The 23378-nt window shown below is 39.9% G+C and overlaps 1 protein-coding gene and 2 non-coding genes across 3 annotated transcripts; 1 reads left to right on the forward strand and 2 right to left on the reverse strand.

The window, feature by feature from the left end:
- Positions 1-3087: 3087 nt before the first annotated feature.
- Positions 3088-3194, reverse strand: LOC141625581 (small nucleolar RNA R71). Its single transcript, XR_012535352.1, has one exon. It is a non-coding gene; the product is annotated as a small nucleolar RNA R71 (small nucleolar RNA).
- Positions 3195-11143: 7949 nt separating this feature from the next.
- Positions 11144-11250, reverse strand: LOC141625869 (small nucleolar RNA R71). The gene has a single exon (XR_012535616.1). It is a non-coding gene; the product is annotated as a small nucleolar RNA R71 (small nucleolar RNA).
- A 10045-nt stretch (positions 11251-21295) lies between these two features.
- LOC141618249 (uncharacterized) lies at positions 21296-22124 on the forward strand. The gene is made up of 2 exons (XM_074435348.1): positions 21296-21406; positions 21498-22124. Exons 1-2 carry the CDS (start codon positions 21296-21298, stop codon positions 22122-22124), a joined length of 738 nt encoding a protein of 245 aa, XP_074291449.1.
- Positions 22125-23378: the final 1254 nt, after the last annotated feature.

Raw genomic sequence — 23378 nt, forward strand, 5'->3', positions numbered from 1 at the left:
CAAAGACAGGACACTTAAGATACTTGGAATCCATTTCACAAGTGTAAGGCAGCGGAATAAAAATAAAATAAAAAGATAGACGGATCTAGCTTTTTTGCGGTTTAGGCAATCAAGAGCACGAGGCTCTGATACCAATTGAAGAGTCTATCACACCCGAAATACTTGGGGGGGGGGGGGGTGTGAATTGAGTATTTAAAAACTTATGTCCACTTTTTATTTTATATCAATGCAATTAACTACTTAAAGTTTATTGATTAAACTTTAACTAATTAACTAAGTGATTATGAATGTAATGAAATGAACGAAAAGGAAAACTGCAAAGACACACGATTTTGAAGTGGTTCAACTTCACACGTCGAAGCCTATGTCCACTATTCTCGATTAATAATTTTAGTACCTTTCTCCGGATTACAAAATTATCAACCCAACTCGTATAACTAACTCTAGTTATAACTCAATTTGAATATCACTAGATATTCGATTTTGACTATCTTAAGTTACTAAGAAAGTTCTTGATTGTTCTTCTAGTGTTCACAATATGACGAGTAAGAAATAATATTTAAGCGTTATTATTTTATGACGATACTTAGAAATAATTGCAATATAAGATAACACACGACTTTTCAAAAACAATTTTAACTTGCAAAAAGAATAATAAAATTAAAAACGATTGCAAAGGATGTTTTGTTCGAATGTTGAAAAGTAGTTTAAATGAATTATCATGTGTAGTATCTATAGTAGAGAGGAGATCTATGTTTTCATCTAAGAAACCCTAGATGCCGTGTGGATTGATGCACAAGGAAGTAATTAGGTTGAATCTTATTTATTCATTTAAAACTCATAGAATCTTGGAAGATAGGAAAGAATAAAATAAAAATAATATAAGGAGATAAGAAATCTCTAACAAATATTGTTTTGATTTACTGATGCGTGTCTTTTATATGATGTTTTACATCCTATTTTCCACGCATTTCAGAGCTCATTCGTGTAGTTTAAGCTACCATTTCCCCTATTCGTGTTTTTGTACATTATTGTAGAAATGTGAAGAATTCAACGGAAATTGAGCTAAATCCGTCCCCGAGTATCCTGCATTGCATTTTGACGTGGAGTATTCACTTAAGGAACGAGCTTGGTGCGCATTTCAAGGCCCGAAAGACAAATCCACGAGATCATAGAAGTCAAGTACAGCTAGAGCGATCGATCGACCACTACCTTGATCGATCGACCAAATCACGGGATCCGAGGCTCAGACACCGCTGCTAGTCAGTCGATCGACCGCCCTTCTTAGTCGATCGACCACATCGCTGCTTCAGACGAGAATTAAAAGATCAAGGAACTTGAAGCCCATTGTGTTTAGGTTTTAATAATAAGTGTTACGTATATTTCCTATATAACGTAACCTAGTTTACAGGGATACGGATTCAGAAATTTGCCTAGTTTTACATTCAGTTTAGTTTATCAATAATTAGGGTTCGGAAATATTGTTTTGCAAAGGACTTTCGTTCGAGCTTTTAATCATTCCTCTGCAATTTCGGTATTCCTTCTGTTCTATTTCAGTTTATCTTTATCGCATTGATAGTATAGAAATTGCTAGCTAGTTTCCCAACGCCGATATTATTGTTTTATGTTGTCTATTTGCTCAATCGTCTTAATCATGAATTCCGTAGATTTAATGATCAATCTTACTGTTGTTTTTACTGTAGTTATGAGTAGCTAAATTGCTTGTGCTAGGATGTAGGGGAATTATAGTGTAGGCGGCGTAGAATAATGCGGACTGACCTCGTGGGGTTTTACTTTCGTTTTAATTGTTTTAAGTACTTTATTTGACAAATCGAGTGCACACGACTAGTTGAATGTTTAGGATATGTCTGACCCATTAGATCGAGAGATAGGGACAGTTGTTAGATCACCAATTAAAATGACTAAACTATGCTGAGATCGAAAGATAGGTAAAGTTTAGATTATAAATCACTTTTCAGGACGAGAGTCAGTATTAGTGATATTAGGGACTTATAGCGAGATCGAAAGATGCTATTTGTTAAGAGTGGACCGAGAGGACCTCTTGTTTCCCGACTCATGTGTTTGATTTAGACCGACATAGTTTGCTGCCGCCGAAACTATAGTGAACCGACCATCCTAGTACCCCTTCTTTTATCTGTTTTATCCGTTTATTTAGTTTATTGTCTTTTATTGCTATTAGTATAGACCAAATCAATTCAACCCCCACTTTCGTTACCTTAGACTAAATTAGACAATTAGAAATTACATTCGCCTCCTTGTGGTTCGACCCTGTTACCACTAGCCTAGGTTAGTTTTAATAGGAAATTATAAATCTTATTTTTTGTACTCACAACGACGGGTATCAAGTTTTGGCGCCGTTGCCGGGGAGGCAATTGTTCTAATTTTTAGTTGTTTTTATTTAGTCTTTTTTTAGTTTAAGGGACTTCCGTTCCTTAAACTTTTCTTATATTCTTTTTGTAGTTTCTTCTTATGCGCAGGTCACAGGGTGGTGAACTAGTACCGTTCAATCCTGAGATTGAGAAATCCTTGCGCGAGTTGAGACGATCACAAAGGGTATTACCGACAAAGGAAGAGCTGAGTACTCTGTCAAGCTACTACAAGAACGCTCTGTTCGAGGAAGATCCACCCACATCTCCTACTTCTATTTCTTCAGCTGAGACAGTCACTTCTCCAGAAATTCCAGTCATGGCTGAAGAAGCAACTATAGCAAGTCATTCTGAGCCGACAGCATAAAATCTTTACAAGGGATTCGAATTACCTGGAGCTGATAGGAAATTCGAACCAAAGCCTTCTTATATCAACCTAGTTGAGAGGAACCAGTTCGGGGGAGCTGCAAATGAAGATGCAGCGAAGCATATGGAGATATTTATCGATTACTGCTGCTCTATACCCTCGCCGACCGGTGTGACCCAGGACCAGATAAAGGAGACTATGTTTATATTCTCACACCGTGATGCTGCAAGGGAGTGGTACAGAGATCTGGACCGAGCCGCTCATGGGATCACCGACTGGAACTCCTTAGCCCTGACATTTTATAAAAAGTACTTCTCTGCCTCGAAGACTAATGCCATTAGAGCTCAGATCACGAGCTTTAAACAAGGGTCGGATGAGAATTTTCATGAAGCATGGGTTCGTTTCAAGAAGTTGGTGCGAACCATACCGCACCATGGGTTCGAAAAATGGAGTATTTGCAATCAGTTCTATAATGAGTTGTATGACGATCAGAGGGCTATTTTGGATGCTGCAGCCAATGGCCGATTTGCTGAGAATATGGGAGAGACTAAGGGGTGGAAGATCATTGATGACTTAGCCACCCATAAAGCTGAATATGGGAATTCCATTGGCAATCAAAGGAGAGCCGATCTTGAATCTTCCTCTGTTCTTTGCACTAGAAGCTCTCACCGCAAGGTTTGACAAATATGAGTTGGGAGGAGCTTCTAAAGGAGGGAGGTACCATGTTAATCTTTGTTTGACTGTCCTTTCGTCTCGTAGAAGATGTGGAGCTGAGGGGCATGTCTTAGAAAATTGTTCTGTCCCCTTTGAGTCTTGCGCTGCCTTTCAACATTATAAGCAGACAAACACGTACTATGAGCCGAATGTCCACCCCAACTTGAGGTGGAGTAGCCAGAATGTCCTGAATCCGACTCAACCTCCACAACAGCAGCAGCAAGCCTATGTGCCTCCACATAAGCAGCCATATCAAAAGCCTCCGTATGTTCCTCGGCAGAAAAGAACAATCCCAAAATTCCGAGTTCACCGAGTTGAAGAACTTATTGCTGAAGGAGTCCCAAGCTAGAGAGGCCGGGATGAAGATGCTAGAGAGTTAAATTGCTCAATTGGCTAGCAAGAATACCACTCGAGCTCCGGGACACTTACCGACTCAAACTGACCAGAAAGAGACCCTAAATGCCATAACTTTGAGGAGTGGGTCTACCCTGGAGGGGCCTGCTATGGTCGAGGATGCCACTGCAAAAGATGAGGCAAAACCGAGTCAGAACAAAGCTGGAACAAGCAAAGGAAAGAAAAAGGCGTCTACCAGGCATATCAGTCGATCGACTGACATACCCGGTCGATCGACTGAAGTGCGAGTTCGAAGCTTCACGGTCTGTTCAACTCGGTCGATCGATCGACATCACCGGGTCGATCGACCGAGATCGCTGCTGATAGTGAGATTTTTCGTCCTCCGATGCCCGACAACTTGAGGGATCATTTGTTTCGGGGTACGACAGTCCCGAAAATATTGGGGAAAGACCCGAGTGCTGATGGGTCAGTCCCGGCTCCGATGTACGACCCGATGTCGATCAATGGTTCACATTTGAGACGGTCTGAGGAGGGTTCAAGCTTCAACAAGGAGAAAGTAGTGGACTTTCAGCCTAAGTTCACGGATACCAGCATGCGCGATTTAGAGGAGAGGGCTAAGCTACTTCTTACAGCCCCATATCCGGAAAGACTAGTGTCGACGAAGGAACAGGTATCTTTCAATAAATTTGAAAAAGTTATTCGTAGCTTGAATGTACAAGTGCCTTTCCTTGAGTTAGTTAATCAAGTGCCTGCCTATACTAAATTCATGAAACAACTCTTGTCTAAGAAAAAGTCACTTGAAAATGTGCATACTGTCGCATTAACCAAAGAGTCATGCTCTTATTTGTCTCACACTGCACCTCACAAGCTAGAAGACCCGGGTAGTTTTTCTGTTCCTTGCAATATAGGTACCTTCTCTATTGAGAAGGCATTATGTGACTTAGGAGCTAGTATAAGTGTAATGCCGTTGAGTCTTGCTAGGAAGCTCAAACTGACTAGGTTCGCAGTGACAGACATGACAGTACAGATGGCTGACCGATCTTCGGTCCAGCCAATAGGAGTCTTAGAGGACATCCCCGTGCAAGTAGGGAAGTTTTTCTTCCCTGTTCACTTCGTGGTGCTTGACATGCCTGAGGATGCCCATATTCCCATTATTTTGGGTAGGCGATTTCTGCACACTGATGGTGCAGTCATAGATGTTGGTTCGGGTACCTTGATTTTTAAGGTAGGGAAGCATTCTATTGTCTTTGCCCAACCTGCTAAGAAGAAGGACCCCATGTGGCCTGTGACTTGCAATACGGTTTCTGAAAAGAAATCCTATTTTCTGCTTCCTGATATGCCTATCTCTAGTCCCATTCCTGTTGTAACCCCTCCGCCCCAGATTGGGAGCAAATTGGAGGAAGATTTGTCTATTTCTGATATTACAGGAGCTGGTTTGGGGAAGGAAGAACTGCAAGTTACTCCAGCTGCAAAGAAGCCAATCATCTCACGAGGCGGTCTTGGTTGCCTCAGCTATGGCACTGATGAGGAAGTTGATGACGAGCCGGTCAAAGTGAGAAAGTGCGATTTGGATTCTGACGAGTCCGAAGAGATCATTGACTGGGGAGATGATGAAGCTGTTGATCCGTTGAGCCATACGGACGTGGAAGCTACGAAGGGTGCAGCTGATAAGATAAGCACCGTTGAGGCTACCTCTAGTAGCCAGAAGCCGACGAAGTGGGCCATACCATGGCCATTCTTGATCAACTATTAGTTGATTAAATGCTTTATCAAACATTTACTTTATTGCTTTTAAGACTATTTACCGTATTTTGTGTGCGCGAGACTTCGCATTTATTTTTGTTGCTTAGGATTTTTAAGTACTTTAGACTTTACTTTGGGTTTTGCGCAATTTTGGGCGCGTATTATTGTGCATTTGCAGGTTTTTAGACCTCATCAGCTCAAGTAATTGAGCAAATACGAAGAAATAAGAAGTTACAGCAGTATCTTCAGTCGATCGACTGGCAACATTGGTCGATCAACTGCGTTGCAGTTTCCAGGAGCTACTGTTCCTTTCACCCTGGTCGATCGACTGGGATATGTGGTCGATCGACCGCCCTGCACTGCTGTACTTGTTCACGACCTCTCCCCTGCTGTGTTTGGTCGATTTGCGGAATTGAGGGAGTTTTCTACTCCACTTTATCTTCCGTCATTTTATTTATTTCTTCAATTTTTCTCAATTATGCACATAATACCGCTTCATTATTGTCTTTCTCTGTTTTATGCGTGGTTCTTGGTTTGTCTTTTCAGGTAGTTATTGGTAGCACTGCTGGCTACTGAAACCTCCTAGCTCACGCTGGTTTGGGGAGGTTTCCTTTGCTGCGCTTAAAGTCTTGTGAGTTTCTAAGTCTTTACTTCATGTTTTATATATTTAATTTTCTCGCAAATTCTCGTTTCTCTTTTCTTCATTACATGATTTTGCACAATGGGGACATTGTGCGATTTAGTTTGGGGAAGGGTTTTGCGTCGCATATCATTTGCTTGCATTCACGTTTACATTCTGTTTTGCATTGTTATTTCATTTTATATATGTATACCAAAAATTCAATTGATTGAAAAATTTCAAAAATTCAAAAAAATGCACGTTTATTTTAGCATATAGATCGGGTCGGAACGGTAGTATTTCAATGATGACATTGCATTTGCAGCTGTTTATGCCTAAGCCTTGCTAGATTGACATGTTATTACTAGAATCATATATGCATAGTCTACGAGTTTTCGTTAATTTACTTGCTGGACTTGAAACTTGACTTAGATTTTTGGCAAACTACTTATATATTCTGAGATTTAGAGCCTATAACTGGTGACATCTATGACCGGTTTATTTAGGAATGTGAGTAGTACTCCATATGAGACATGTTACATAAATGTGCATAAATATGAACTTAATCTGCTTAATACCTGTATGCATTCGGTTTGTGGTTTGTTGACACATGTGGTAGAGGTTTCCCTTTATTCGTTTTGCCCATAAGCTTCACACTCCCAGAAATAGCCTTTTTGTCCCATTACTACATCCTACATTTAGCATGTCCTTTGTCAAGCTAGTAGTCTTAGTTGTTGGGATTGTTACTTCGTTTTTGGTGGCATATGCTCTTATTGAGATTTAGTTGGATAAAAAGAATGAAGGAGGAAAAGGAAAGAAAGAAAGAAAAAGAACTGAAAAAGTTGAAAAAAAAAGAAAAGAAAAATGATTCGAGAAAGAGAAAAAGAGGTTCTGTACTGTTCAAGCAGTCGATCGACTGCCAATTCTGGTCGATCGACTGGAGTTCGAAAGAAAAAGAAAGAATCAATTCGCATAATTCAAACCTTTATCTTATGGCGATTTTTGCTCCCATGTATTATTCATATCTTATGGGGAGTTAGTTGATTACTTTCATACTGGAGACTGTGAAATTTGTGCTTGATACAGCACCGTTTCATTTGATTTTGAGCAAGAAGTTGGATGTTGCCATATGGTTCCGTTTGGGTACTAGCTTGATCACCTGTACCTCCACTTTTCCATATATGTTTTGCCTCTTCTTACCCATACCTCACATATCCCATATATACCTCGGCATGTGTCATGGTCATTTGTTGGTTGGAATGCATATGTACGGTCATAGAGATTACTTTCATATTATACTGCAGGCATGTTCTTATAGGTCGTAGTTAGGTGAGAGTCTCTACAAAATGAATTCTTTCTATTCTCTTATATATTCACCTGTGCTTATGAGTGATTCGAACGACCCGTGAGAGTCCAATTTGATAAGTCTCTATGGTTGACGGTTCAGCGGTTTTTAACGGCTACATAACTCGTTTGCATGATTCGCATTACTAATTGATTGTTAGTTATTGCATTAAATTGGTTAAGGCTTTACATGTTGTAATTCGCTCTGAGTTTGAACTCGTTCCATTAGGTCATTAGATCGAGTCTAGTTCTTGCTTGGGGACAAGCAAGGGTTTGGTTTGGGGAAGTTTGATGCGTGTCTTTTATATGATGTTTTACATCCTATTTTCCACGCATTTCAGAGCTCATTTGTGTAGTTTAAGCTACCATTTCCCCTATTTCCGTCTACTTTCGTGTTTTTGTACATTATTGTAGAAATGTGAAGAATTCAACGGAAATTGAGCTAAATCCGTCCCCGAGTATCCTGCATTGCATTTTGACGTGGAGTATTCACTTAAGGAACGAGCTTGGTGCGCATTTGAAGGCCCGAAAGACAAATCCACGAGATCATAGAAGTCAAGTACCAGCTAGAGCAGTCGATCGACCACTACCTTCAGTCGATCGACCAAATCACGGGATCCATAGGCTACTGTACACTGCTAGTCAGTTGTCTCTTTGTGCACTGGTTACTGTTGCATTGGCTGCTAGAAAAATCAAGGCTTTTTGTATCCTTCCCACGGTAGGCTTTTGAGGAGAAAGGAGCAGTGGTCTTTCCAAGACAGTCCCACAATTGCCTCACCAAAAATGGAAAGTCTGCTTTATGCTTTATCAACTCTTCTCAGCAACATATGACTATTTCCTTGCTTGTTTTCTGTGTTGTCTTTCCCTTGTATTTCCTTGGCTGATCTTGGATGTTTTGAGACTTTGGATGGACTTAGTGGAGGCCTGCTCCAGCTGGCCAAATAGGCAGCTGATAACTGGACCTTGTGAACCTCATAACTGGCTGAGCTGGCCAAATAGGCAGCCTTGATTTTTCTAGCAGCCAATGCAACAGTAACCAGTGCACAGCTTCCCATGCTTTATTTTCAGTCTGTTTTTACCCATTGTTGTTTATTTTCACGTAGTAATTTTACCTTCCAACTTGTAATATAATTAAGGTAGTTTTTACTCATCCTAGTGATGTGACCATATTTAGCGCATATTTAGCCCCCGAATTAGCCTTGTTCCCATGCTTTTTAGTGCATATTTGGGTCATTTCTTATCTTTAGTTCTTTGTTTTGCATATTTTTTGAGATTTTGATCCCTTTGTAGGAAAGGAGTAAGAATCTTGCATTTTCATGGCAAAACGAGACTAAATTGATCGAATTCAATGACCAAGCATCAAGGAGAGACAAGATTAGAAGGCCTTTGTACATATGATAGTAGATGAGCAATGTTGGGAAAGGATCCTTGAGTCCCCAAGGAAATCCCCAAGGAATTTATGAAGAAAAGGGAAGAAAAGAAGAAGATGTCTTGATGAGGCACAATCCGTGCGGATTGTCTACAATCCGGCCGTCCTCCACCTGCACAATCCGTGCGGTTTCCCACCAAGACGCTCGGATTCCATCACCACAATCCGCCCGAATTCTCTTGAATCCGCTCGGGTTCCATCGCCAGAATCCGCCCGTCCCGACCCTAATCCGCTCGGATTCCTCTACAGCGCGATTTCCTCTTCTCCAAGCTACAAAGAAAGAAGCCCTTCCTTCGGAAAATACCGGCTCCTCCCTGCTCAATCTAAAAAGTGTAATTACTAGTTTAGCCCTTAGTTAACCCTAATGCATCCCCCTAATTTCCACAATAAATACCCCATTAGTCTAATTAGAAGAGCATGTTCTTCTTATCAACAATTAGAGTAGTTAATATCAATCAAATCTCTCTTAAGTTTTGTAATCAACAATTAATCAAGTTCTAATATAAGTTTTATTTCCTTAATCTCTCTTTAGTTCATCCTTTATTTTGGGTAATTGAAGATTATTTAGGTTATTATTGGGAGATTGACAACCTCTCAATCAAGCATTCAAGTACTTCTTTTATCTTTGCTTTATTATTGGAATCATTAGTAGGTATAATTCTCTTAATCCCTTTTTTAATTATTGTTAATTACTTTCATTTATTCATCATGTTTCATTTTGTTGGTATGATTGACAACCTTGCTAGCATGATCAACATGATAATGAGTGAGTAGTCTCTTAGCTAGGGTTAATGGGTGATTAGGAGAAACCAACATGGGGAATGATTCATGCTTAAATTAATATGCTTTCATGTTTTATTTGCTTGCTTGTTTTGATCTCAACTCATGCACATGTTATATTTGATGAAATGCTAAGCCTATGAATCCTTTCATTTACCACCATCTCCTATCTTTTCAATGAGACTTGTAAAACATAACCCAACTCGAGTCTCATTAGACCATGCATGTTGTTGAGTAGGGAAGATTAAGTCGACTTGTAGGTGTTGTACAATCTAATCGATTCGTCTCCGGGACCCAAACTTTCCTAGGATTGTAAGATATAACCCAACTCAATCCATCACAACAATAATTGCTTGCTTATAATTTGAGAACATGTTTGTATGATCAATTCCCATGATTCCCCTATGATCCCATGACACCCTAGTGCTTTTTAATCAATTGTTTACACCCCTTTTAATTCATCTTGCTTGTTTATTTTCATTGCTAGTGACCTTCTACATCAACCCAAATTGTGACACCCCTAAGACACCACTAGTTTCAATAGAAATCTCATCTCAATACCCGTCCCTTGGGATCCGACCTTTACTTGCCTCTTTACTAATTGTAGAGTTGTTTGTGAAGCTATAAATTGTGTTTTGATTCGGACGTGACCCAACGACCACACCTTTAATTGTGAACACGAAACGGACCGATCAAAAATGGTCCCGTTGCCGGGGACAGTGTTTACTTGATTTAGATTTCCCTTTTATTGTTATTAGTTGTGTCTTTCTTCGCCTTGGGGAAGTAAACCTCCTCAAGGTTTGTTCTAATTGTTTTCGAGTTGTTTGATATTTTGCATGTCTAGAAGGTCACAAGGTGATTTGTTACCTTCTGACCGTGAAATTGAAAGAACCTTGACGAACAATAGGAGATTTGCTAGGAGGAATTTGAGAGGTATTAGTGAATTTATTCAACCAACTAGTGAGTTCATCAACCCTTTCGCAATAGAAGGAGAGGAGAACCCATTACACAATACCCCACAAAATCAACCTACAATGCCTAAATTCTCGTCACACTCCGTACCCACCGAGGAGAACCTACCCAATAGTACTCCTACACCACAACATCTAACCGTATATTTTATTGCCAAATCCGCCTTTATTCAATTAGTCGAAAGGAGCCAATTTGGGGGGATGCCTAGTGAAGACCCTCATTCTCATATGGAAACCTTTTGTGACTATTGTGATGCAATCTCTCAAACCGGTGTGACTCAAGACCAAATTAGATGGGTCTTATTTCCTTTTTCTCTAATCGGCACCGCGAAACAATGGTTGAAGGGCCTTGACAAGGCCACTCTCGGAATAGATTCTTGGAAGAAGTTGGCTCTAGCTTTCTACAAAAAATTCTACCCACCGGAAAAGACTAACATGCTAAGAGCTCAAATTACGGGTTTTAAGCAAAGGGATGAAGAATCTTTGTATGAAGCTTGGGAGCGGTTCAAGGGAATTTGTCGCTCATGTCCTCACCATGGACTTAGCGAATGGTTCTTGGTACAATAATTTTGGAACGGTTTATATGAAGATTCAAGGAACATTCTCAACATGGGATCAAATGGAATGTTCACCGAAGTTGATGACAATCAAACATGGAACAAGATTGAGGAAATGGTGGTCCATAACTCACAATATAGTAGACCTCGCAAGGCTACTAGAGGAGGAAAGCATGAAGTGGACTCCGTTACTCAATTGGGTGCTCAACTTAGTGCTCATATTGACACAATCAATTTAAAGTTTGAAAAAGCTATGTCTAGACTTGAAGAAGTCTCAAAATCACCAAAGCATCATGTTAATGCCATGACGGCATCCTCATCAATCCCAAGTGGGATATGTGAGAATTGTGGAACTTTGGGACATGACCAAAGTGAATGTAGGGGAACAAATGAACAAGTGAATGTTTTCCAAGCATACAAGAGTGGTACCCCTTATTCCAACTATTACAATGAAAACACCAAATTCCATCCAAATCTCTCATACAAAAGCCAAAATGTTCAAAACCCTCAAACAACATACACTCCACCACCCATGAGAAACCAAAATCAAAGACCCTTTTACAATCAAAACCAAGGTTACCAAAATCAAAATCCATACAATCACCAAAATGACCAAGGTTTTGATGTCCAAAAAGCGGTCCTCCAAATGCAAAAGAATCAACAAGAATTTTTCACTCAAATGCAAAAAGATAGCCAAGCAAAGGAAACCACCATCAACAACATCCTAGCTCACACCAAGATGTTGGAAACACAATTGACTCAACTAGCATCTTCAAGCTCACAAAGACAAAAGGGGCAATTACCACCTCAAAGTAATCCTCCAAGACATGAAACGATTAGTGCCATTCACTTGAGAAGTGGTAAAAGGTATGAAGCACCAAGGAAGCAAGTTGAGGATGAAGTTGTGGAAGCTAGTGATAAGGAAGAAATGGTGCAAAACTCCAAAGATGGAGAATCATCAAAAGAAGAAAGTTCAAAGAAAAATGAAGACAAGGTCAAGGAGAAGGAGCCCATTGTGATTAGACTTCCTTTTCCAAGTCGTCAAGCCAAGCCCAAATTTGATGATCAACTTGGAAAGTTCATGGAAATTGTGAAGAATTTGGAAGTCTCAATTCCTTTCACGGAATTAATAAATCACGTGCCGGCCTATGCAAAATACATGAAAGATATCCTCACAAAGAAGAAGTCAATCCGGAAACTTGAGACTATCGCCTTCACTAAGGTGAGTATTGCAATACTTCAAGGGAGTTCACCTCCAAAACTAAAGGATCCGGGAAGCTTCTCAATACCGTGTACCATTGGCGACACAACGATCAACAAAGCCTTATGTGATCTAGGGGCTAGCGTGAGTGTCATGCCGTACTCGGTGAGTAAAAGGTTGGAGATGGGAGAGCTTAAATGCACCAACATCACACTCCAAATGGTCGATAGATCTACGAAGACACCATTAGGGATATGGGAAGATGTCCTCGTACGAATTGGGAAGTTTTTCATCCCGGTGGACTTTGTCATTGTTGATATGGAGGAAGATTCCAACATTCCAATCATTCTAGGAAGACCTTTCCTACACACCGCGGGTGCGGTGGTTGATGTGAAACATGGTGAGCTCACTCTAGAAGTGGGAGATGAAAGCATAACCTTTAATCTTGACAAGACTATGAGAGCTCCTCGTTTGAATGAACCATGTTTCATGATTGATCATTATAGCCGAAAGGATGAGAGGAAGAAATCGGAACTCCAATGGAAGAAGAAAATTGAAGATGCTCCATTCAAAGAGCAAGTGAATTATAACAAGGAGAGCTTGCAAAGCTCATCAAAATCAATCAAAGAAGAAGAGAATGGCCTCATTGGCCAAGAGAAGAATTTGGGAGAGTTGTCTCCATCAAATCAAGAGATTTTCAATGATCAACTTAATGAAGTTTGTGGTCTTTGGGACGACGAATTTGAAGGGATTTTAATCCCTACATTGGTAATGCCATCGATCAAGACCGACAATAAGGGCCAAGGTCTATTGAAGACCTCTATAACAATAATGAACAAGCTTTTGATTACTTTTTCAAGGTGTTGAGCAACATCAACAACACCTTGAACATGCCCCCTTGACATCTCATCAAGAATGAGAGTTTGGTGGAGTCCTCCCTAAACCACCATTTGTAAATATTTCTAACTCCCTAACTCGCATTTCAATTCTTGTATTACATTTTTGTCATCTTTGGATTTTTATTTACTTTGATCAAGATAATTGTCATGTTTGAGAGAAGTGAGGGAGGGACTAATAATTTCAATTGATGTGTAGTGCTCTAGCTTAGTGTGGGGATGGCAATTGCCTAGGCTATCCATGCCTTAGTAGTGGCCCCACAATGAAGAACACAAGATTTGAAGAAGAATGGAAGGTTGATAAGGGATATGCATTGTACACGGATGGAACTGAATCCGGGTACAAAGGGGTAGAATCCGAGCGGATTCAAGAGAATCCGCCCGTCTTCCTGCAATCCGAGCGTACTGGGTTGAAGACGCACGTCCCCATAAGCTGCAATTCTGAAATATTTTTGACTGTAAGAGAATCCGGGCGTCCTGGATAGCAATCCGCCCCTCTCTGAAAATCCGTCCGTCTTGGAAAGAAGACGCCCGTCTTCTCTGCTGAGGAAAACAAGAAATATTCCTGGACTGAAATCCGTCCATCTTCTGAAGAATCCGCCCGTCCCGTATCAAGCAAATCCGAGCGTCTTCTATTGAATACGCCTGTCTTTAGGCGAGTTTTATCAAACCCAGAAAGTGCAGAATCCGCCCGTATTGGGCAGAAACCGCACGGATTGCCCCTGCGGTTCGAATTTTTCGGTCTTTATAAAAACCCTCCCACCTTCATTCATTCATTCATTCATTCATAAAACTACTTCAAAACATCAAAACCCTCATCCTCTCCATCACAAAAACAAAATTCCTCAACTACATTCAACAAAATCAAATCAAAACATCCTTTCAACAACAAATCAATCACTCCTTTTTCAATAAAAATCAAAACCAAGCATAAAATCTTCAACCTTTGAGTCGATTTTTGAATTCATAAAGGCAAAGCCTTTCACCTTTAAATCGATTTGGGTACACTACAAATTGAAGATTTTTCATTCTTTTCTTGGTTAATTCATCAATGGCAAGGACTAAGGGAGCAACAAAGGCAACAAAGGCACCAAAGACACTTTCACAAAGGCAAAAGGCTCTTCAAGCAAAGAAAGCATTGGCTATGGTGGTAGCAACACCAAGCTTGGAAGTGCAACAACAACAACAACCTTCTATGGGAGCAACAACATCTTCTACTCCGGAAATCGATCAACTTTTGCATTATCCGGAGGTAACTTTTATTTCCAAAACCCATAGAGATACTTTTGCCAAGTTTGCTAGGAAATCACTTCAATCCACCAAATTTATTTGTGAAGACACCTTGGGAAAGTTGGGTGTCCTTGAGCAAACTAGAGGCTTTTTCAAAGTCATGGGGTTAGAGAAATTGTTTGAATCAAAAGAATTGACATACCCCTCCCTTACCTTGGAATTTTTGAGTTCTTTGAAAGTCACCAAAGTTGAGAGTAGGGAGAATCTTGAGTTTCGTCTAGCTAATGTTAGTAGACGCATTTCCTTTAGAGAATTGGGTGAAATTTTGGGTCTTAGTGATGAACCGAGTTATTTTAAGAATTATGGAAAGTATGACCCCGACCCTCTTTGGGAGGCAATTTCCGGGAGGAAATTTGAGGACTTTCATGCGAGTCGTGCTCTTTTAGTCCACCATCCGGGCATAAGAGTATGGCACAAGGTCATAGGAAACACCATTATTGCAAGGAAAGATACCAACCATTTCACCAAACTTGATTTTATTCTTCTTGAATCGGCTTTGAACATTAGAAGAGTACACACCAAGCCTTTCAACTCTTTGAGGCTTTTGGTAGATAGATGGCTCAACATTGATTGTGGGAAGAAGGGCACTACCGTTATTGTCAATGGCGGCCTAGTCACTATCCTAGCTAAGTACTTTGATCCTAACTTCAACAAGGATAACAAGTATAAAGCAAAGGAGGGTGGTCATCTTGTTGATTTGCATACTATGATACACAAGTACAAGTGGGTTGCCCATAACCCTCTTGATACCAAGTATGGATGGCTCACTAGTGAGGCTAGATCGTTCACCTTGCCTTCAAAGATTTGTCGTCTAAGCGTCCACCGGACCAATTATCTACTTCCCCTTTCTAAATAGGCCGAGTATATTATCCAACAACAAAAGGGTGAACTTGAAATGCCCTCCTCTTCCATTGTCATACCACCTTACCCCTTTGAGTATCAAGAGTTCAAGCCGGAAGGAGTTGAAGCTAGAAATGATTATTTGACTCTTCTCATGCAAGCAATGCACAAGCAAGCCTTTGAGGATCGGAAAAATTCTTACTTGGCTCAATATCCACCCCTCCTACATTTAGCTAGGCAAGGACCACTTGATCCATCATGTCCTTTGCCTAGTTGGGCGGATAGAGAAGTCCTATTTTCGGGTGCATCTAGGGTCGTTTCGGGTGACAATGAGGTTGTTGGTAATGAAGAAGTTGATGATAACATTGATGAGGAAGCAAGTGAAGAAGGAGAAAAGGATGGTAAGCAAGATGATGAGCAAGGTGAAGAGGCAAATGAAGAGGGAAGTGGCATTGAGACCACTTCTAATGAGGAAAGTGATGATGGTTATGATATCATGGAAGATTAGCAAGCCTTGGAGGCTCCTACCCTCTCATGGTTTGTCTATTTCTCTCTTTGTTTTTATTATTTTCTTGATCATTGTTGGAATAGTCCTAGCACCATAGAGGACTCACACCTCGGTACCATTGAGGTGTTCTCATTTTATTGTTCCCATTTTCAAAATCCAAAATGACAAATTCGTTTCATGCATTGCATAGTGTGTGCATGAACTACACCCATCCTTGGACATTAGCAATAGTGTCTAACTCGGTTTGGGGAAGTTAATGCATACACAACGGGAGGTAATCTAAAATATCCTCTCCGTCATAACAAAAACCATGCATCATGTAGTGTAGCTTAGTGTAGATTGCATTTAGTATAGAAATCATGCACCATATTTGCATAATTTCCATCATTTTGGCCATTGAGGACAATGCCCATATTAGTGTGGGGATGGGAATTCTAACATTTAACTCTTATTCAAAAAATCAAAAAAAAAAAAACAAAATTGAAAAAGTTCGAAAATCATAAAAATTTGAAAATTGAAAACCCAAAAACATGTTTATTTCCTTTTGTAGTCTTGTGTATATATTGTTTTTTATATATTGTGTTTGTTCTATCCTTGTTCACATTGATTGACTACGCCACATCCGAGACATGAGGATAATGAAGACCGCATGGTATGATCTTTCCAATCTCCTTTTTCCTCTTTATGTTAATGACTATGTGGCTTTATTTTGATTGATGCGGTATAACAGTGTGAACTTAGGACTTGCATGTAGTTTATATGTCATATTAGTTGATAGAATCACTTGCATTAGGATGTTTATATTAGTTGCATCATGGCATGTAGTTGCATGTTAGAAATGTTTTGAAAAATGCCTAATTAGGAACTTTGACAAGAGCAACTAAGCCATTACAAATACTTGTTCAACTTAAGACTTTGCATACTAGAATGGTTGTAAAACACCCTAGATAGTGTCATACTAGTATCTTTTGACCCATGACCCAAGGCCTAGTCAAGGGCTTGCATGTGAGTCACCTATCCAACCCCGTGATGCGATGTGGACTTGGTTAACTTGTCTAGGTGACCTTGATTGACCTTGTGGTAAGGCAACCTAAAAATATTTTCTTTCAATAAGCTTGAAGTGCTCATTTCAAGGAATTTTGTCATGTGGAAGTAATTTAATGCCAAGGAAACCTCAAATGTTATGAATTGTTGAATGTTGAGAAATTTAAATTGTTTTGATGGAGGCGTACCACTTCGATGTGCTTTGTTGCGGGATCCATTGAATTGGGCCCCCACACGGTTGTGAATTCGGCCGCCCAGAGACAGAGTGACTATCACCCCGAAAAGCTATTGTCTAGAGGTTAACCGGTTGCCTAATAAGCGATTGGCGAAAGCAAAGGACACTAGCCCGGAAGGGACAAACCCCATCTTAAATTTTTGAAATGTGAAAGTGAAATGAGGACAATTTTGAATACTAGTCATATCCACCGTTGTGAATAAAGATTTGAGCATTTCATTCCCAAAAAGCCTTTTTGTCAAGCCACTTGGTCGAGCTTGGGACGATCCATGACCTTTACTTTTGTAGAGAATTCGAGACTTGTCATGTCATATGCTACTAGCATCATAGGGATCATCATTCCACCACCATCCGATCGCTCTTGACGAAAGCATTTGGAAATTGAGGACGAAAGTAGTCTAGTTTAACACCATTTGGAGGTGATTTAGTGCCATCCTCTTAGCCTTAGTAATTTGTTGAACTAGTATTTGTGAAGGATTACATGCTCTTAAATTTGTTCCTCTTTAGTGCCTCCGCCACTTGATGAGGAAGTGTCTATTCTTTTGTAGATGCATCCATTATGTGATTTTGTGTGCTTAATGTTCGGATGTGTCACCATTTTGGCAAGACCCACTTTGCCTTGCAAGAAGGCATCCTACCTCATGGTTGTCTTGTTGTGAGTTGAAGGGGCGGAGTGAGACCCGCTAATTGTCTCATATCGGCTATGTTATTAGGTTAGTTTAAATAATGGTCCTAGTCTTAGTCACCTCTTTACTCGGGACGAGCAATAGTTCGGTTTGGGGATATTTGATGTGACCATATTTAGTGCATATTTAGCCCCCGAATTAGCCTTGTTCCCATGCTTTTTAGTGCATATTTAGGTCATTTCTTATCTTTAGTTCTTTGTTTTGCATATTCTTTGAGATTTTGATCCCTTGGTAGGAAAGGAGTAAGAATCTTGCATTTTCATGGCAAAACGAGACTAAATTGATCGAATTCAATGACCAAGCATCAAGGAGAGACAAGATTAGAAGGCCTTTGTACATATGATAGTAGATGAGCAATGTTGGGAAAGGATCCTTGAGTCCCCAAGGAAATCCCCAAGGAATTTATGAAGAAAAGGGAAGAAAAGAAGAAGATGTCTTGCTGAGGCACAATCCGTGCGGATTGTCTACAATCCGGCCGTCCTCCACCTGCACAATCCGTGCGGTTTCCCACCAAGACGCTCGGATTCCATCACCACAATCCGCCCGGATTCTCTTGAATCCGCTCGGGTTCCATCGCTTGAGAACCGCCCGTCCGACCCTAATCCGCTCGGATTCCTCTACTGCGCGATTTCCTCTTCTCCAAGCTAAAAAGAAAGAAGCCCTTCCTTCGGAAAATACCGGCTCCTCCCTGCTCAATCTAAAAAGTGTAATTACTAGTTTAGCCCTTAGTTAACCCTAATGCATCCCCCTAATTTCCACTATAAATACCCCATTAGTCTAATTAGAAGAGCATGTTCTTCTTATCAACAATTAGAGTAGTTAATATCAATCAAATCTCTCTTTAGTTTTGTAATCAACAATTAATCAAGTTCTAATACAAGTTTTATTTCCTTAATCTCTCTTTTGTTCATCCTTTATTTTGGGTAATTGAAGATTATTTGGGTTATTATTGGGAGATTGACAACCTCTCAGTCAAGCATTCAAGTACTTCTTTTATCTTTGCTTTATTATTGAAATCATTAGTAGGTATAATTCTCTTAATCCTTTTTTTAATTATTGTTAATTACTTTCATTTATTCATCATGTTTCATTTTGTTGGTATGATTGACAACCTTGGTAGCATGATCAACATGATAATGAGTGAGTAGTCTCTTAGCTAGGGTTAATGGGTGATTAGGGGAAACCAACATGGGGAATGATTCATGCTTAAATTAATATGCTTTCATGTTTTATTTGCTTGCTTGTTTTGATCTCAACTCATGCACATGTTATATTTGATGAAATGCTAAGCCTATGAATCCTTGCATTTACCACCATCTCCTATCTTTTCAATGAGACTTGTAAGACATAACCCAACTCGAGTCTCATTAGACCATGCATGTTGTTGAGTAGGGAAGATTAAGTCGACTTGTAGGTGTTGTACAATCTAATCGATTCGGCTCCGGGACCCAAACTTTCCTAGGATTGTAAGATATAACCCAACTCAATCCATCACAACAATAATTCCTTGCTTATAATTTGAGAACATGTTTGTATGATCAATTCCCATGATTCCCCTATGATCCCATGACACCCTAGTGCTTTTTAATCAATTGTTTACACCCCTTTTAATTCATCTTGATTGTTTATTTTCATTGCTATTTTAGTTAGTGACCTTCTACATCAACCCAAATTGTGACACCCCTAAGACACCACTAGTTTCAATAGAAATCTCATCTCAATACCCGTCCCTTGGGATCCGACCTTTACTTGCCTCTTTACTAATTGTAGAGTTGTTTGTGAAGCTATAAATTGTGTTTTGATTCGGACGTGACCCAACGACCACACCTTTAATTGTGAACAAGAAACGGACCGATCACCTAGATTAAATATTGGCCTTTGGATTGTTAGGTTTTGAGCTATAACTCAAGAACAAGGCCTATATAAGGACCCGTGTTTCAACTGAAGAAAGCAGATTATTTTGAATGAAAATTAGCCTTGATACTTCTCTTATTTCTTTCAAACTTGTGTTTAAAGTGTAGTTTTTGAACCCTGGCCTGATAATTAACCTGCGCTCTCTATGGTTAATTGATCAAAGTCCGTTTGGCATCATTAAGTTGAACCTATGTCTATCTGTGGTTCATTTAATTGTGTTGAGCAAAGTTTATACTTTTATCTTGTATTCACTGTGGATTTGAGTCTGAAATTTTCAAAGTTATTATCTTGGTTTTTATGTGATTATTCTGTGAAAATTTGGGATCTTGACTATATCATTTTATCACACAAACAAGTTCCTTAAGTCATTGAGTCTGTTGTCTGAAATCTCAGGATTTTAGACTGTTTCAGTTGAATCTAAAAATACTTAGAGTCCTTCTAAATTCATGAAACTTGGTACAGTTTCAAATCAATATTAAATCTTATTTGTCATAAATTTTCAGAATTTTCTAAGGTCATTTGGTATTTTTCAAGTATCCTTCAAGCCAGGTTGCATTGTTTGCCTGTCCATAGGGATTACATTGCACATAGAATATGCATAAAGTAAGCTAAGGACAAGAAACGACCCTAATACACACTAAAAAAGCATAGAAACTAGGTGATTTAAGGGACTAAATGTGCGTAAATAAGAGTCACATCAACCTTGGTGTTCAAAATTTAAAGCTAAAAACTGACTCTCTCTTGATTGCTAATAAAATAAAAGGAACTTATACAGTAAAAGATGTGAAAATGATTTCATATTTAGAATACGCTAAAACTCTCACAGCTAATTTCCCTTCATTTGATATTGACCAAATACCAAGAGACCTGAACACCTAGGCTGATGCTTTGACTAGCCTTGGCTCAAATTTTACCCCTGCTATATTTGATAAAATACCCATTGTTCGTGTACTTGAACCTGCTATCACCAAGCCTGAACAGGTAAACCCTGTCAACACTGACAATAGTTCTTGGACCAAGCCCTATTATAATTGGTTCCTCCAAGGCATATTACCTCAGGGTAGGCATGAAGCTAGAGCTTTTAAAATAAGAGCTTTTTCTTATTCTATCATTAATAACATTTTATTTAAGAGATCTCCGGCTGGACCATATTTAAGATGTTTGAACCTGACAAAGCAAAGCAAGTAGTCCAGGAGATACATGACGGGCATTGTGGCAATCATAAAGGAGGAAATGTCCTGGCAAGCAAGATACTCAGGACCGGCTATTACTGGCCAACCCTGAGGGCTAACTATCTAGAATATTGTTCAAGATGTGTAGCCTGCCAAATACATGCGCCAATAATCCATCAGCCGTCAGAATTACTTCATTTAATTTCAGCACCCTGGCCGTTCATGAAGTGGGGGCATTGACATAATGGGAAAACTACCTATAGCTCCAGGCCAAAAAGTAGTCACGTTAGCCATGACTGACTACTTCTCCAAATGGATAGAAGCTGATTCCTACAGGCAGGTCATTGAAAATGAAGTAATTTAATTTATCAAGACGAATATAATCTGCAGATATGGAATCCCTTCAGAAATAGTGTGACAATGGCACACAATTTGTTGAGAAAAAGACCAAGGCTTTCTGTGGTGAGTGGAATATCAACTTAGTAACCTCAACTCCTGGATATCCAAAAGCTAATGGCCAGGCTGAATCAAGCAATAAGGTGGTTATAAGCTGCCTAAAGAAGAAGCTGAACAGAAAACAAGGCAGATGGGTAGAAGAACTTCCATTCGTACTATGGGCAGGCAGGACAACTCCAAAGACCCCAACTGGTCAAACACCTTACTCATTAGTGTATGGTTGTCAAGTTCTAATCCCTGCAGAAGTACGAGTGCCAATGTCAACATACAACCTGAATAACATAGAAGCAAACAACAGCCTGATGCAGGACAACCTAATCCTGACAGAAGAGTTGAGAGACGCTGCCAAAATCAGGATAGCATCATATCAACAAGAAGTAGCAAGAACTTACGATAAGAATGTTAAGATTAGAGTTTTCAGGGAAGGAGACCTTGTCCTACGGAAAGTATTCCCAAATAAGAAAGAGAAATCAGCTGGTAAATTGGCCCCTGCATGGCAAGGCCCTTACTTAATAGACTCAATCGTCGGACAAGGAGCATATAGACTCCCAACCTTGGAAGGAGATATGATTCCAAGGTCTTGGAATGTAACTCATCTGAAACTCTTCCATATGTAAGAAAACAAGCAGTATCATGTCCTGATCGGGTAAAAATTCATTAAACTATCTATGTCTTGTGTACCCTGTCCTACGTGATTTACCTGAAATATTTGTCTGCTTTGTGTCATTGACTATGTGTGTCATTCATGTATAAATCTCTTATAACTAACCCCGTTTATGTCTTGAGTTTTTAATCCTGAATAATTATATATGATGTTTTTTGCACCCTGTCGTGCCTGACGAATTTGGTAACCAACACCGGATACGGTGAATAGCAGGACTAATCAAGTATGAAATATTTGCCTGACTTGACAATTTGCTGCACACCTAAACAACCGGCTGGACGCAGCACTATCACAGGGGAAGGTGCTTTATCCTGACCACTTGTCTAAAGCCCTCTAGACAGGCCGAATACCAAGCCCTCCAGCCAGGCAAGGGACATAAGCCCTCAAGTCAGGCAGGATTTCCCACTTCCTTCAACTACTACGGTGTAAACTGTAGAAAGTTGAGGGACTAACGTGGGCTATAAACGCTAGAAAATAAACAGGTTAACAGGCTTAAAAAATAACAGGTACGAAGCTAACAGGTTTGAAAAAAACAGGAAAAGAAAAAACAAAAGGCAAAAGATCAGGATAAGAAAAAGCATGCCCAATAGGCCAACTTCATTTAATTAAAAAGCCCTTACCCCCTGGGGCAAACGTACCAAAATATTAATTCAAGCCAGGGAAAACATCCCTGACCACCAAATAAAGCACAAAAATAAAAACAAAATAAAACTTGTCTTTCCAGGGGCATCCCCTCTAGATGGGGCCAAATACCATCAAATCATTATAAAATTACTGCTCCCCTTTGGAAGCAGCATCAGCACCTTCATCCTTGGCCTGGTCAGCACCTATATCCTGCTCAGCATCAATGCCCTACTACCCTGGAGAATTCACCTCTTGATCATCACAAAGATTATGCAGGTCAGGATACTTGGTAGCAGCAATTGTAATACCACGGTTTTCTGAGTCTAGTTTACTCTGCCGAATAGGGCTAACTCGGCCGAGTAGTATGTCGTGTTTTGTCTGGTCAGGTTACTGTCCACGAACGCTCGACTGAGTAGTGAGATACTCGGCCGAGTACTCTTGGTACTCGACCGAGTAGCCGGTCTGACGGGATTTATTTCCGCGGTTTGATTAAGGATGATTAAAGGTTATATAAATCATGTTTTACAGTTTACTTTCATTTTTACCAAAACCTAATTACATTCTACACTTCTCTAATCATCTT

Source organism: Silene latifolia, chromosome X (genome assembly GCF_048544455.1).
Source record: "Silene latifolia isolate original U9 population chromosome X, ASM4854445v1, whole genome shotgun sequence".
In the NCBI taxonomy this organism is placed as follows: Eukaryota; Viridiplantae; Streptophyta; class Magnoliopsida; order Caryophyllales; family Caryophyllaceae; genus Silene; species Silene latifolia.